This window comes from Ahaetulla prasina, chromosome 14 (assembly GCF_028640845.1).
Source record: "Ahaetulla prasina isolate Xishuangbanna chromosome 14, ASM2864084v1, whole genome shotgun sequence".
Lineage (NCBI taxonomy): Eukaryota > Metazoa > Chordata > Lepidosauria > Squamata > Colubridae > Ahaetulla > Ahaetulla prasina.
The window spans coordinates 19976289-19992247 of NC_080552.1; the positions used below are offsets into that span (position 1 = coordinate 19976289).

Sequence of the window (15959 nt, forward strand, 5' to 3'; positions counted from 1 at the left end):
CATGAGGGAAAAAGAACGGTGCTTTTAGCCTTCTGGAAGAAAACTTCTTCCTTCCCCAAGATGGTCGTTCATTAATTGTCCGTAAGAGAAATTGTGAGTCTAACCGGCTGCATTAATGAAGGGTATTGGTTTTAATTCGGGAGGAATAATATCCTGAATTCCATCCCTGTATCAGCAGCCGGATGCCTTTGATAACAAGAATTTCTTGGCATACATAAGAGAGAGTTTACTTAGACCTGCTTTTGGGAGGACAACGTGGTTTGATCATTCTGGCTCTGCTAATGATGTACATGTTTACTTTTGTGGCAAGGAGAAAATATCTGCATTTTCTGTTGAGCTGTTTCTTTCTGATGTTTCTATAGGTCTTGTTAAGCTTTAGAATTAAGTTGTGAGAATGGTTTATTTCAACATTTAAAGTATGGAATAAAACTTGTGATTTGCTTAGACTGTCCTGATCAGTTGTGGCTGACAAGTTGTTCACATAACTTGTTGATATTGGTCGCCTTTCCAAAATTCTTTTTTCTAATTCCTTGTGGCGCTTCAGAGTTCATAAAACATAAAATAATAGGGTCGGAAGGGACCTTGGAAGCCTTCTAGTCCAACCCCTGTTCTTTGCCCAGGCAAGCTGCCAGGGAGCTGACCAACACTAGAGCTAATGAAAGTCTTTATTTCCAAAATTTCTACAAAATCAGAGCTACCTCCAGGCTTTGTCTGCATCCTAACCTTGCATCGTTCTACCCAGCTGTTGATCTTGGCTTATGGCAGTCTCTCTTTTTGCTTTTCTTCCATTACTGCAAAGATCAAAAAATTCTTTCCCTCGAAGAATGAGGTTGAATTTTTGCAACCTGAGTTAAGTGTTACTTGACTGGTTTTGTCTCTTTTCCTTTTCATCTCTAGCTGTCTAACCTGCAGTATTTCTCAGTCAGCTTATACTATGACGAAAGCAAACCTTGTGAATGGTGGCCCGGTAGCAAAAACTCATAGCGTTTTGGGCTGCTCTGAGCATAGAGCGAATTCTGATTTTGCTGTGGGAATTTAGGGAGTTCAGCAAGTTGCAAGTATTACACGAAAACCATTGAGCCAAACAGATTGTGCTTCCTAAAATGAGCATATGGCTTTATAACATGTCCCCACTGCACACCCAGTTATTGTCGCGAGCCCTTCTCCCTGGAGTTCTCACAATTTGCAAAGGTAAAATCCATGTTGCTTGGGAATTCTGGGAATTGAAGTATGGGTTATGTCGAGGGCACTCAGTTGGTGATTGCTTTTGTAAGGAACCAGACTCTGTAATTCTATCTTGAGGAAATGAAGTATCTGTTGGTTCATTCTTGGCTTGCAGTTGATAAGACATGAATAAAAGAAATAACAGTTCTGTTTTGACTGAACCACAATCAGATCTCATGAAGTAGTCAAATTAATGTTCCTATGTTTCGCTGTTCCTGCCAAAGATGTGTTATTTCTGTAAAACCAAATGAAGAGAAAGAAAAATGCGAGATTGCAGATTCTTTAGCGATGAAAAAATCCAGCTCTGGACTATTTTAATGTGATCTGGTAACTAGGATACAGTAGTTTTTTCCCCCTTTATGACCACTTGAGAGGCTAAACTAGATATAGGTAGTCCTTGACTTACAACAATTTGTTTAGTGACCATCCAAAATTACAAGGGCACTAAAAAAAGACTTACATCCATTTTTCACACTTACGACCATTGCAGCACCCCTGTTATCGTGATCAAAATTCAGAGGCTTGGCATATTTATGATGGTCACAGTGTCCGGTGGTCACACAATCCCCTTTTGCGACCTTCAATGGGAAAGCCAGATTCACTTAACAACCATGTCACTAATTTTACCACGGCAGGGATCCACTTAGCAAATGTGGCAAGAAAAGTCATAAAAATGAGGCAAAACTCACTTAACAAGATTTCTCACTTAGCAGCATAAATTCAGGGCTCAGTTGTGGTTGTAAGTCGAAGGCTAGCTGTATGGTGGCAGCAGATCCTTCCGTTTAAAGTTCTAGCCTGATCGTGTCTAATTGAAAATATTGGGACAATCGATTTCCCGATTCCTGATTTAGCTTCCGGTAGTCTTATCAGCTGTCGGGGAATCATAGAATTGAAAATGGCCTTGGCTTTCATCCAGCCCAATCCCCTGAAAGGAATATTGTGACGGCAGCACCACTAAGGAGTAGCTAATGATCCTCTACTAAATGCCTCCAGCGAAGGTGAATGGATCATCTCCTCACTGCTATTCTGTCAGCCCTTAATCTTCTCTTCTCCAGGCTAAATATAGCCAGCTCTTCCAACTGTTTTTCCTAACGTTTCCATTCTACCTCTTTAGCTATCCCTACCCATCCACCTGCAAGTGGTCTCGCTCATTCTGCCTTTTTCTTGAAACGTTTCATCCAGAGCGTTCTCCACTTGCGTAGCCTAACCCTGTATTACAGAATGGAGCTACTCGCTTAAAGCAGCTTAAGACGGGTTTAACTTATTTTACAATTGCAGGGCACTGCTGGCAATGTTGCTCAGTTTGCGACTAGCTAGACACCTCTTGTCCTTCTCTCGTATGCACCACTGCCAGGCCAAACATCATCTCTTGGGCTTTTTTTTTTTTTGCTATCCAAATGCAGGACTTTTAATTTCTGTTACATTTCAGTGTGTTGGATGCGGCCCACAGTCTTAAGCCTGTCAGATTCATTTTGTCCCCCCAACTGAACCCTGATAGCAAAGTAAACTCAGTTGAAAGAAGCAGCAAAAAAAAAAAAGGTGGAATTTAAGGAAACCTAATGTGAAGCAGGAAGGAGACGCCATTCCTTTCAGCTACATGTTCTTTTGTCTAAAACTCTCTTTCAGACACATGGCATAGTTTCCATTGTTCAACCAGCCTTTTCCTTTCTTCATGTAACTACAGATGTCAAGGAATGAATGTTTTCGTTAAATTAAAAACGGAGAAAGCACTTTGGATGATTCGGATGAAGCTTAAAGCCCCTATTGTCACACGCCTCTAATCGGGAGAAGGTGGCTTGTTTTGGGCCTTGGTATTGACTTTGCTATATAAATGAACCTTCGTGTTCAGGGTTCACTTTTAAAGGCCAGCTGTTGGCAGCTAATGGGTGTATTTGACAGAGCAGGACTAGAATGGATTTTCTGATTAAACAAACCTTTGGTCTTAGCTTTCAAAGTCTTCTTTATGTTTCTATTGATGTGCTTGCTCGTGCATGCACAAGTAACAGCCTTCTGAACTCCCTATCATGAGTGGATGCTGGAAGTCAAAAGTTATTTGTCATTAAATTCTAGCAAGAAATTGTTTAAAAAAGTACATCGCAAAAATAAGGGTATTGTAATACCGGTAATTGACCTGTAGGGCCACAGTTGTGCCCAAAACTTAAATTGCCAAGTGAAACATTCAGTGAGTTTGCCACAGTTGTCACAGACTTCTCTTGCCACAGTTGTTAAGTGAATCATTGCATTTCTTAAGTTAGTAACATGGTTGTTAAGTGAATCTGGATTTCCCGTTGATTTTGCTCGTCAGAAAGTCACAAAAAGCTGATCACATGGCCCTAGGCCACCTCAGCCGTCATAAATATGAACCAGTTGCCAAGCATCTGAATTTTGATCACGTGACCACGGGGGGATGCCCTAACGGTTCTAAGTGTGAAAAACAGCCGTAAGTCACTTTTTTTACAGTGCTGTTGTAATTATGAACGGTCACTAAATGAACCGTTGTAAGTCGAGGACTTCCTGTTATATTGAGCGCCTGTAGCAGCAAACAGTGTGTGTGTTTTAAGGCTATTGATACGTTCATTGCCCGTAAGGAAAGGTACTTTTATAGAGAGTCAGTTCAGAAGTTGAAGTTTGAGGTGTGTGACATGGTTACTTCTGCAACTTTACCCACAGTAGGATTATGAATAAAAGAAGTTGTGCCCTGAGAATTGTTCCACATGAATGCTTTTCAATCAGTCTCATAATTGCAGCATTTCACAATATTTTTGTTTAAAGGCAACTGGTTGAATTTTCAGGCTGCTTTTTCTGCTCCCGTCTGTAATGTTATCGTTGGTTTCTTTTAGTGATCAAAAACATTTTTGTTAAGAATAGCACCTCTGTGATAATACTAAGTGTCGATTCCTTTTGCTGGAAGAATAACTTTTTAAAAACTCTAGTAAGAAACCACAAAGCTGGCTGGAAAACACTTGAATCTCAACAAGGCTTTAATTTGATCACACAAGCCAAACCTTGTCTGAGTTCTCAAAATCCTAGAAACGGCCAATTAAAAAAAAAAAGTTCCTAGTACAACGAACAAACTTTCCATGGTTTCTCCATATAAATGAATTAGAAGGCAAAAGCCCAGGTTTGGGAAAATATGTGCTGTGCGATTCATGAAAATAATCAAAACGTAATGCTGCTATTTATTAATCCAGTTGTATGCGTCTCTGAGCTTTTTATAAATTGTGCCCTGGGGTGTGTAAGAGAAATCTTTTCCCAGCTTGAGCTGTTTATGCTGAAATATGAGTGGAATCTGCTAACCTTTCTCTTTTTCTCGCAGTGCTTTGTGCCAAGAATCTTGCAAAGAAAGATTTCTTCAGTAAGTAACTGAAAATATACTTTTTCATACCTCCCCACCGCATCCTTCGCGCTTATTGAAGCTAGTCTACTGATGTTAGTATGTCTATTGATCTTGTATGTTTCTGCTGAGGGTATTTAAGGAAAATTTTTCGAGAGTCGGAAGCGTAACTGTCTGAAACTTCTATTCACCAGACCACGAAGCAGCGAGCAGTGATCTTTTTGCTGTGAGCTGCTTAAAGGCAGAGCTCAACTCTGGCGGCTGCCAGCAAATACATTTCTGCTCATGCTCACTCTCTTCCTTCCAAATTGGGTGAGGCGCTGTAAGCCACGGTTAATATCTCCTCTTGTGAGATGGCAGGATCAAGTCCCAGTTTATTAACCGGGAATCACCATTGCATTAAGAAATGCGCAAGTTCTTTTCCCGGACAGGCCTGGTGTGACACGCTGAAGATCGTACATTAGCAACCCGAAAAAGGCTTAGTTGCATTTTTCAGAATTTCAGGGGACTTTTAAAAATAGCACACCATGGAATTAGTTAGTGATCGAGAGCTTCACGGGAAATTCGTGTTCTTTTCCAGGGGCATGCAGCTTTTAAATCAAGGGCCACCCAAGGCATGTACAGCATAGCAAAAGTTGACTGGCTCCAACGTTGCTCTAGGTTTGGGGTCTTTGGGGAGGTGGGGTTAAAGATTGAAATAGAGACCTTAAGCCAAGAGGCCACTAAAAGAGGTCTGAGTGTATTTCGCTCACGGTCTGTGTTTTTTTTGTTTTTTTTTACTCCATGCTCTACCCCTTCCATAGTAAAAAAAAAAAAACTTTACCAGCGAGAAAATGTTCTGTATTCCCAGCAACTGTTTTAACATTACCTCTCAGGATTACAAAGAGAGCAGTTGTTAAACATTGTGGTTCAGTAGTCATCCGCTAGCTTCATTGGTCTTTGTGGTGACTGGGTTGCCTTCGTCCTTTGCAGGGCTTCCTGACCCCTTTGCGAAGATTGTGGTGGATGGGTCTGGTCAGTGTCATTCCACCGACACTGTGAAGAACACCTTAGATCCCAAGTGGAACCAGCATTATGATTTGTAAGTTGGCTGTTCAGCAATTATTTTACTTACATATTTTTTTCACTGATGTAGAAGTAGTAGAATTCTTTATTGGCCTAGTGCAGGGGGTCTGCAAACTTGGCTCTTTTAAGACTTGTGGACTTCAACTCCCAGAGTTCCTCAGCCAGCTTTGCTTTGCTGGCTGAGGGACTCTGGGAGTTGACGTCCACAAGTCTTAAAAGAGCCAAGTTTGCAGACCCCTGCACTAGTGTGATTGGACACACAAGGAATTCTTCTTTGGTGCATACGGTTCTTAGTGTACATAAAATAAAAGATATGTTCGTCAAGAATCATAAGGTACAACACCTAATGATAGTCACGGGATACAAATAAGCAATCAAATCATACCAGGAAACAATATCAGTATAAATCGTAAGGATACAAGCAACAAAGTTATCGTCATGCAGTCATAAGTGGGAGTGATTAAATTTCTATGCCGCCTGCTTCACTGAGGTGGGTTCCAAGACACCATCATTGTTTCTGACATATTTATTTGCGTGAAGTATCCACAACCTTGATCTGTACCTAGGAACCAGGGCCTAAGGTAACTTAACAGCAAGAGAGAAATAACACAATGAATGCAAGTAGGTTACCGAATAGTCTTAAGAAAGCAGTTCCCAAATAATCCATAAAATAACCATTCCTTCTACATTTCCTCTCTTACGCAACTGGTCATCTGAAATGCTTTACACTAGCAGTGCTGATCCGAAGTAATATTGAGGCAATGCCCACTCCCCCCCGGGGATGATTATTAGTATGTTTTGTTAGAGAATGTGTTGTGTAATAATTTGCAAGACTTAATTTTGGGGCTTGGGAGTTGAGATATCGGCTAGACTCCCAGGCACTTATTTTAGGTGTGCCCAAGTGACTATGTCTTCATGTACTTTTAAAAGCCCCTCAGTTGAAAAAAACATTGCATCTTATCTCACTTCTGGATTCCAGAAATGGAAGCCTAGATCACTTTTTCTAGAAATCCTGGCATAATTCCTCGGCTGTCAGGAGCTGAAGGTGTCTCTTGTCCTTTGTAGTGCAAAAAACCAGCCTTGATGCAGTAACTGCAGTTTTAAGAAAAAAAACAGCTTTTCCAAGGTCTAATGAGCTCTGCACTTTTGTAGTTTATAATAAGGTTGTCTGCAATTAACAAATGTTTGTGTGTTATCTATTTAACATGCTGTGCAAATTACAGTAATCTAGTGATTAGTTGCATGTTTCTCTTCTTTGATAAAAGAAGAAGTGTTAACCAAAGCATTATTCAAATGGGTTCATAAATGGGGAAGTTGTACCAGACAATGAACCTCGGTTAAATATCCTCCTCCGACTGATTATTCTAGATACGTTGGAAAATCAGATTCTATCACCATCAGTGTCTGGAACCATAAGAAAATTCACAAAAAACAGGGAGCTGGCTTCCTGGGATGCGTCCGACTTCTTTCTAACGCCATCAGCAGGCTAAAAGATACGGGATGTAAGCATGCCTTTATTGCCAAATGTTTTCTGGGTTGGCTTGGGCAACATTTTGTGTCTCTGTTCTGAACACTGATTCCCAATTGTGTATATATTCTTGGCTGAATTGTTGCCTCCCTCTTGTTCATTTTAGACCAGCGTTTGGATCTATGCAAACTAAATCCCACAGACACTGATGCAATCCGAGGCCAGATAGTTGGTAAGAAAGAGTACCTGAACAGATAATTAAAATATAGCTGTGGTGTTCAACTCCAGATATAACGAGCAGAATAACTTTATTAAAAGTATACCTTTTAGTGTGACTGAGGTGGTAAAAAAAAGTATTCCTTTTTAGGTTGCCCCCTAGTGTGAGAAATTTGCTCTCCTTGCTCTTTGGAGAGAAAAGAATTTTGCAATTGCATGTTAATATGGAAGGCTTTGTGTTTTAGCCCAAAGTACTTTATGGACTGCAGTCTAAATTATTGGGCAGTGGCTGCTTTCTTAATTGTTTTTAATTGGTAGTGGCCTTAATTCCTGACGTTTTAATGCGGCACTAGGAATAGAAGGCTTACTATATTCTTCTTTTTTTTCTTTTTGTCGTTAAAGATTGATTGAATTATTAGAATATGAAAATGCACTGCCTCTTAAGTTGTCCCAGCAAAGTACTCAGATCTGCCTTCATAGGAAGGAACTCTGCATGTGGCTCATGGCCAAAGACTTGAGAGTCTATAAAAAAAAGGCGTACAAATGCTTTCCATGTCAAATTAAACCACTTCCCAAAAATGTTTTTGTATTTTCGTTGCTCTCTTCTATTTGCATACTGAAATGTTTTGAGTTTTTGTTTCTCTTTTTCTCATTCCAGTCAGCCTGCAGACACGAGATAGGATAGGCACAGGAGGGTCTGTGGTAGACTGCAGGGGGCTCTTGGAGAATGAAGGGTAGGTATACTGTCTTCCGATCAATTTGGGATCTTTAGTGCTTTCCGAGCTTGGAGTCTTCTTGCAGTCTTTTATTTCCAAACTTGCCTCACTTTATCAGTTCGAAATTGAATAGAATTACGTGTCCTGCCCTACATCACTAGGGGTGGAAAGATTCCCCTTGTGGTGATTGTGCAGATATGCAGACTATTAAACATATTGTGCAAGATTGTCCCACGATGTGCAGTCTCTGGTCCCCTAGAACAGGGGTCTGCAAACTTGGCTCTTTTCAGACTTGTGGATTTCAACTCCCAGAGTTCCTCAGCCAGCGAAACTTCCAAATTAGTAAAAGTTCCAAATTAGGTAACATCATCTGTGATCGTGCATTGATGATGTTCCCGAGTTGGATCATGACACATCTGCAAGAAAACCACCAGTCTCAGATAGCACCAAGGACCACATAGTTCCACCCTGAGCTACAAACATTCTCTTCTATCAGTTTAAGAATAAAAGCTAAATTTAGTGATTGGGACAAAAAACAACAACCCAACAACAATTGCAGCAAAGAATGAGGGCTGAAAAGTCAGATCGCTTTCCCTCGGCATTTTATCATCATTAAGTGAGTCACTGGAGGAAGTGTGGTCATTTAAGAGATAAATGCAAATTTAGTCTTTGGCACACATGTCCTCCCCCCTCCCACCCCCCAAATCTTGCAGTTGTGAATCAGATGAGTTTTGTGTTTCAAGGTAATTTTCTGGGTTCTTGGCTTCCAGAGAGTGAGATCTCCTTGGAAAGGCTGGGCCCCTTCCCCTAATGTCGGTTATTCCAACACTTCCTTAGGGATGTGCGAAAATCTGTTCATGAGCTTCCTACTTTCAGAACGGTTTATGAAGACTCGGGACCTGGGAGGCCCCTGAGCTGCTACATGGAAGAGCCAGCCCCATATACAGACAGCACAGGAGCTGCCGGTGGAGGGAACTGCAGGTTCGCGGAAACCCCTGGCCAGGATCAGACCCTGCAGGTCCAGCGATTGCGGGGTCCTGATGTAAGAAGCCATGTCCAGACACCCCAAAATAGGCCCCACGGTCATCAGTCGCCATCACCAGATCTGCCTGAAGGCTATGGTGAGTTTGGGCGGGGTTGATGCCCATCTCTACTCTGGCAATCCCGAGGCCAAGACCGAGTGGTTCCATTATCTTTTATATGTGTAATTGTTCCTATATTTTTTATGGCACTGCAAGCCATCCAGAGTCATTTTGCATAGTGAATCAGGTGGCATATAAGGGAGGGAAGGAGGGAAGGGAAGGGAAGGAAAGGATGGATAGGTAGATAGATAGATAGATAGATAGATAGATAGATAGATAGATAGATAGATAGATAGATAGATAGATAAGATAGGTAAAATGGATGTTGGGGGAAGATCCTGTTTTGCACCCAGAAATGGCATTTCTCTTTATGGGATTTTTCACTTGGCACCATAGTTTTACTTCTGAGATATTTATGTTTATTGATGTGCGATTGGCTTTTGTCTAAGAGGCAGAATAAGTGGGAGAACTTTTTCCCCTGGAACTGGCCAGATGGTAATTTAACCCTGTTAGTGTTGAATTTCTCAAATGAATGTATCAGGATTTTGCCGCTGGACTGCTGTTCACGTGGCCTGTTGGCAAGGCAATATTAAAACCAGATTCTCGTGGTAGTTGGGAGGGAACCATGCAAATCTTTTGCAGCTCCTAAAACAGCTGCCCAATAAAATGCGAATGACAAACAAGACTGGACATTGCTCCAACTCCAGCACTGAGTTTCTGAATGAGCGGTAAGCAAAAATTAATTTAAAAAGCGAGGAAACCACAATACACTTCATGTTGTAACAATGACAGAGGTAAGGGAAGCAAATAAACTACTGTTTTAAGCTTTAGCTCAGTTTTACTCGGTCTGGCTTCAGTCACCAAGTTTTGTGAGGCATTTCTGCATTTTCTGTTAGCCTCTTTTTCTTTTCTCTTCTGTCTCTTTAGAGCAAAGGACAACAGTACAGGGACAAGTTTACTTTTTGCATACACAAACTGGGGTTAGCACCTGGCACGATCCCAGGATACCAAGGTAGGTACAGTCGCTGCTTTTGAGTAGATTTAGATCAGGGGTGTCAACTTTGATTTCCTTGAGGGCTGCATCAGGGTTGTGTTTGACCTCGGGGGGTGCAGGTGGGCATGGCTAGGGTGGGCATAGCTGGCTCGACGTCACTCATGTTAGAGGCCCCTGCCATGGCCCAAGCGCTCTGCCAGCAAAAACCAAGCTCTGTTTTCGCTGGCAGAGAGTTGCAGGAGGCCGTCGCAGCCGAAAACGGAGCTCATGAGGGCCGCACATGGCCCTCCCGAGCTCCATTTTTGCTGGCAAAGACACCACGGGCCGGTCCTTCGCTGTTTCCAGGGAGGTCCCGTGGGCCAGATCTAAGCATCCCAAGGGCCGGATCCTGCCCCCGGGCCTTGAGTTTAACATCCCTGCTTTAGATGTTTGCAGGAAGTGAAACCATACGTTCCTTAGATTTGGAGACTTACATGGTCTCTCTTTTCTGTAGACATGTTCAAAGAATTTAATATAATGCTGGCATTGAGTTAAATCTAGTTCCTCCTCCTCCATTTTTTCCCCTTTTTTCTTTTTGCAGAGACCTTAACAGTGTGAATTGTGATGAACTTGGACCTCTGCCTCCGGGCTGGGAGGTTAGAAGTACAGTATCAGGAAGAATATATTTTGTAGATCATAATAACAGAACCACCCAGTTCACAGACCCAAGACTGCATCACATAATGAAGTAGGTTGCCCTTCGGTTGCTGCTTGGTTTGTGGGGCTGAGAATCAGAGCAAGATTAGTCCTGTCAGGACCCCATAATTATAATATGGAGGTAGTGAAGCAGTAGGCTGCATAGGGAAATATTTTAATATCTTTTGGGGAGCCCTTAAAATAGATGCCATTGAGCAAATGTTGAACCAGGAAGAATTTGGAAGGTTAAAATATGTTGAAAGCTTTTTTACGACAAGTTGTTCCCATTTTGAACGCTCTCAGTCTTATTCCAGAAGAAATTAATTAGAATAGAATATAATTTTTTATTGGCCAAGTGTGATTGGACACAAAAGGAATTTGTCTTGGTGCATATGCTCTCAGTGTACATAAAAGAAAAGATACATTCATCAAGGTACAACATTTTAAAAGGTACGTTGGGGGACACAAGGACCGCTCTCACAGCTTCCCCCTATGAAATTCGTCATTGTTATCCCAAGATTATTAGAGATTTGGATCACCCCTGTGGTTGTGTAACTCTTTAAGGCAGGTAGCTTGATAGGGAATTTGCAGGAACAACCCGATGTTGCTTCAAAGAAACAAAAAAATGCTTGTGTTGCCTTTCATGGATTGGTGCTGTCAAGAAATTAATCTCTCTCTCCCCCCCACCCCCATATCACCATGCGAACACTAGTTTTCACCTCTAAATGTGGCACGAGACCATGTTATTTTTTGTGTGTGTGTGTGAATCCTCTCGAGAATACATGTTTATGTAGTGTATATTGGAGGTGGTGGTGACCTCTTTGAGAGCCTCATGCAATAGAATAGAATAGATTTTTTTTTTGAAATTTCATTTTAATATATGCCATGAAATTTCTTTTTAATATCTGCCGATTAGTGTACTTTCAAAGTGATGATAAAGTTATTATTCTATTCTAGTATCTCCCTTTTGTACCAGATTGGACAGAGTAGGCATGTTTCAGGTCCCTTCCCTGAAATGTTTACCCACTAAGGCAGGATGTCCAAACTTGGCAACTTTAAAACTTGTGGACTTCAACTCCCAGAATTCTTAAAGTTGCCAAGTTTGGACACCCCTAAACTAAGGTGACCTCAAAAACATGCATTTTATGTGGCTGCCTCCACCATAGAAAACACTCCTGCCTCCAGTAATCGGGCAGCCTCCCCCCCCCCTCATTTTAGCTTTTCAGAAGACCCTCAAAACTATCTTTTTCATCCAGGCCCTGGGTACAGTGTGAATTGTGATGAACTTGGACCTCTGCCTCCGGGCTGGGAGGTTAGAAGTACAGTATCAGGAAGAATATATTTTGTAGATCATAATAACAGAACCACCCAGTTCACAGACCCAAGACTGCATCACATAATGAAGTAGGTTGCCCTTCGGTTGCTGCTTGGTTTGTGGGGCTGAGAATCAGAGCAAGATTAGTCCTGTCAGGACCCCATAATTATAATATGGAGGTAGTGAAGCAGTAGGCTGCATAGGGAAATATTTTAATATCTGCCGATTAGTGTACTTTCAAAGTGATGATAAAGTTATTATTCTATTCTAGTATCTCCTTTTGTACCAGATTGGACAGAGTAGGCATGTTTCAGGTCCCTTCCCTGAAATGTTTACCCACTAAGGCAGGATGTCCAAACATGGCTACTTTAAAACTTGTGGGCTTCAACTCCCAGAATTCTTAAAGTTGCCAAGTTTGGACACCCTAAACTAAGGTGACCTCAAAACATGCATTTTATGTGGCTGCCTCACCATAGAAAACACTCCTGCCTCCAGTAATCGGGCACCCTCCCCCCCCCCTCATTTTAGCTTTTCAGAAGACCCTCAAAACTATCTTTTTCATCCAGGCCCTGGGTACAGTGTGAATTGTGATGAACTTGGACCTCTGCCTCCGGGCTGGGAGGTTAGAAGTACAGTATCAGGAAGAATATATTTTGTAGATCATAATAACAGAACCACCCAGTTCACAGACCCAAGACTGCATCACATAATGAAGTAGGTTGCCCTTCGGTTGCTGCTTGGTTTGTGGGGCTGAGAATCAGAGCAAGATTAGTCCTGTCAGGACCCCATAATTATAATATGGAGGTAGTGAAGCAGTAGGCTGCATAGGGAAATATTTTAATATCTGCCGATTAGTGTACTTTCAAAGTGATGATAAAGTTATTATTCTATTCTAGTATCTCCTTTTGTACCAGATTGGACAGAGTAGGCATGTTTCAGGTCCCTTCCTGAAATGTTTACCCACTAAGGCAGGATGTCCAAACTTGGCAACTTTAAAACTTGTGGACTTCAACTCCCAGAATTCTTAAAGTTGCCAAGTTTGGACACCCTAAACTAAGGTGACCTCAAAACATGCATTTTATGTGGCTGCCTCACCATAGAAAACACTCCTGCCTCCAGTAATCGGGCAGCCTCCCCCCCTCATTTTAGCTTTTCAGAAGACCCTCAAAACTATCTTTTCATCCAGGCCCTGGGTACAGTGTATAAGGCAATAGTCTCATTCTATTTGTATATTTTTACAAAGTCAACTTATTGCCCCCCCAACAATCTGGGTCCTCATTTTACCTACCTTATAAAGGATGGAAGGCTGAGTCAACCTTGGGCCGGGCTCGAACCTGCAGTAATTGCAGGCTTTGTGTTCTTAATAACAGGCCTTACCAGCGTGAGCTAAACCGGCCCTGTAATCTGGATTTCATCCGCCTGCCATAAAGCACAAGTCGGGCCTGCCAGGCCTAGATGCGGTTTGGGTACCAGCTAAGAGCTGGTGAATCAGAGACGGGTAGTCCTCAACTTACAACCCGTTCGTTTAGCGACCTTTTGAAATTGCAGCGGCACTGGGGGGGGAAAAAACCACGGACTTACGACCGGCCTCTGCAGATACAACTGTTGCGGCATCTCCATCATCTTACGCTCAAAACTTGGAGCCTTGGCAACCGGTGTATATTCACAACGGTGGAAGCATTCGGGTGTGTCATGTGACAGTCGTTTGCGGCTTTCTCAACCGACGTTCGAGAAGCGAAATCACTGGAGGGGGGGGAAGCTGGGTTTGCTTAATGACCACGTGGTTCACTTCACAACCACAATGATTCGCTTAACAGCTGTGTCAAAAGAAAGCGAGAAAATTGGCTTGCCACGAATTTAACAACTGCTTTGTTTAGCAACGGAAATTTGGATCCCAGGTTTTTTTATTTTTTTTAATTTCTTTTTGTCACAACAGTATACACAAATAATTGTCATAGATAAAACAACGTATTTTGAAGAAAATATATATATATATGTAAAAAATATGCATCAACTGTATCAAGTTGATATAATGAAGGGAACAATAGGACAGGAACGGTAGACACTTTTGTGCTCTTATGCACGCCCCTTAAAGAAATAAAGGGAGACTAGTATGGATCTATTTCAAGCTATTTAGTTCTCATCAGCTAGCCATACCCTTACTTGGATTCAAACTTGGGATGTCTGCATATTGTGGTTGTAAGTCGAAGCCTACCCTGTACTTTTATTTATGATCTGCCTTTCCAGTAGACCAGGGCAGTAACTGCAGTGCACCTCTAATAGCTAAGAACATCCATTCGGCTCATAAAACTGCACTTTTACATCGTGCCACTTTTCCAAGAGGCTTGAGCAATATTGAGCCTCGAGAACAAAACCACGTTTAGATAAGAAACAGCTGAAAGATTCCTCTTTTTTCTCTAATATAGGGTCGGAAAGAGCTGTGAGAAGTTCAGTTTATTTTGGTAAAACAATGGTGGGTTTTTTTTTTAAAGTGCTTCCCTTTCTGTGCATAGGAATCTTACCGTCAAATAATGAAGATGAGGCCGAAAGATCTGAAGAAGAGGCTGATGGTGAAATTTCGGGGGGAGGAAGGCCTAGATTATGGTGGAGTGGCAAGGTAAGGGCCAGAATTCTAAAAGAGCTTTTAGGATTATATATTTTTTTTGGGGGGGGGAGGGATTTTGCTCTCTTTCTATACCAGCTTTGCTGGCTGAGGGACTCTGGGAGTTGAAGTCCACAAGTCTTAAAGGGACCAAGGTTGGAGACCCCTGCTACAAAAAATTCCAGAAGTCTTAAAGTTACTTGGGGAATTCTGGGAGTTGAAGTCCACAAGTCTTAAAGTTGCCAAGGTTGGAGACCCCTGTTCTATACTTTTGTCTTGACCAGTCAGTTTAGATGGAAGTGTTCCTGCTGATTCCTTGTGGTGGTTCTTGGTGGCCCCTTGTATAGATGCTTCCTATATAAACAGAAGCAAACCCCACTGCCTTCTAGTACTGATAATATAGCCTAGTTGGGCAATGAAACATCTGCAAGAAAACAACCAAGCTCAAAAAGCACCAAGGACCCCACAATAAGAACCATTCTTAAAGAAACCAAAGCTGCCTCTGCTACATTTGAACCTGTTCAGTGGGGTAGGCCCGGTAGACATAAATAACATTTCTTCCTTTTTACCCTGCTTTCTATCCTGCAAATCTTTAAATGTGAAATGTGTTGCCGTAGATCCCTTTGCCTCTAATACACCTGGGCAAGCCAAACTTTCTAACTTGTTTTGGAAAAGGTTCTCCTGATTCACCTAACCTGGGTGGTTCTCACCCCCCCACCCCCCCTCATTTCCCCGAGGCAGCTGAATCCATCAGCATCTAAATGGCTGCTTTAAAAAAAAAAAATCCTTTTTGGTTGTTTTGTCTATTGATACTGTTCTCTCGTTTTGTTCTTTAGTCTGGGACTTCTCTGCCTTTGACCTCTCCCTTGTCATCACCTCCCCCTTGCGGAAGAGTTTCAGCATCTCTTTATCTCGTCTGCGCTTTAATGCTGTCTAGACGGATGCTGAATGCTCTAACATGCCTTAACCAGATGTCTCCCTTTGGTTTGGGGGCGGGGCAGGCAGAAGATCTCCATTATGCAATTAAATACCTGTTATCTCAGGTATTCAGCTCATCGGGCACCATCTGCCCACAAAAAGAAATCTTCACACTTCTTTTTTTAAAAAAAACAACAACCCCAAACTTTCTATTGCCTGTTTCTTATTCTGTTTCCTGTTGAATGCCTGTCTTTAACAGAGCGAGGAAGATCCAGAAAAACTGTTGCGATTGGACCCTGCTCCACAATGGTTTTTTTTAAAATGTTGGCAAATCTCGCTCGATGGAGTCA

At 42.0% G+C, this 15959-nt stretch overlaps 1 protein-coding gene across 1 annotated transcript in view; it reads left to right on the forward strand.

The window, feature by feature from the left end:
* The window catches only part of SMURF1 (SMAD specific E3 ubiquitin protein ligase 1), a 43119-nt gene that overhangs the window by 15675 nt on the left and 11485 nt on the right, over positions 1-15959 (forward strand). The window contains exons 2-11 of the mRNA XM_058157770.1: positions 4541-4579; positions 5531-5639; positions 6992-7125; positions 7258-7323; positions 7966-8041; positions 8900-9144; positions 10033-10117; positions 10680-10826; positions 12618-12711; positions 14603-14706. Coding sequence (XP_058013753.1) covers positions 4541-4579; positions 5531-5639; positions 6992-7125; positions 7258-7323; positions 7966-8041; positions 8900-9144; positions 10033-10117; positions 10680-10826; positions 12618-12711; positions 14603-14706 — 1099 coding nt within the window. The remainder of the gene's footprint in view (positions 1-4540; positions 4580-5530; positions 5640-6991; positions 7126-7257; positions 7324-7965; positions 8042-8899; positions 9145-10032; positions 10118-10679; positions 10827-12617; positions 12712-14602; positions 14707-15959) is intronic.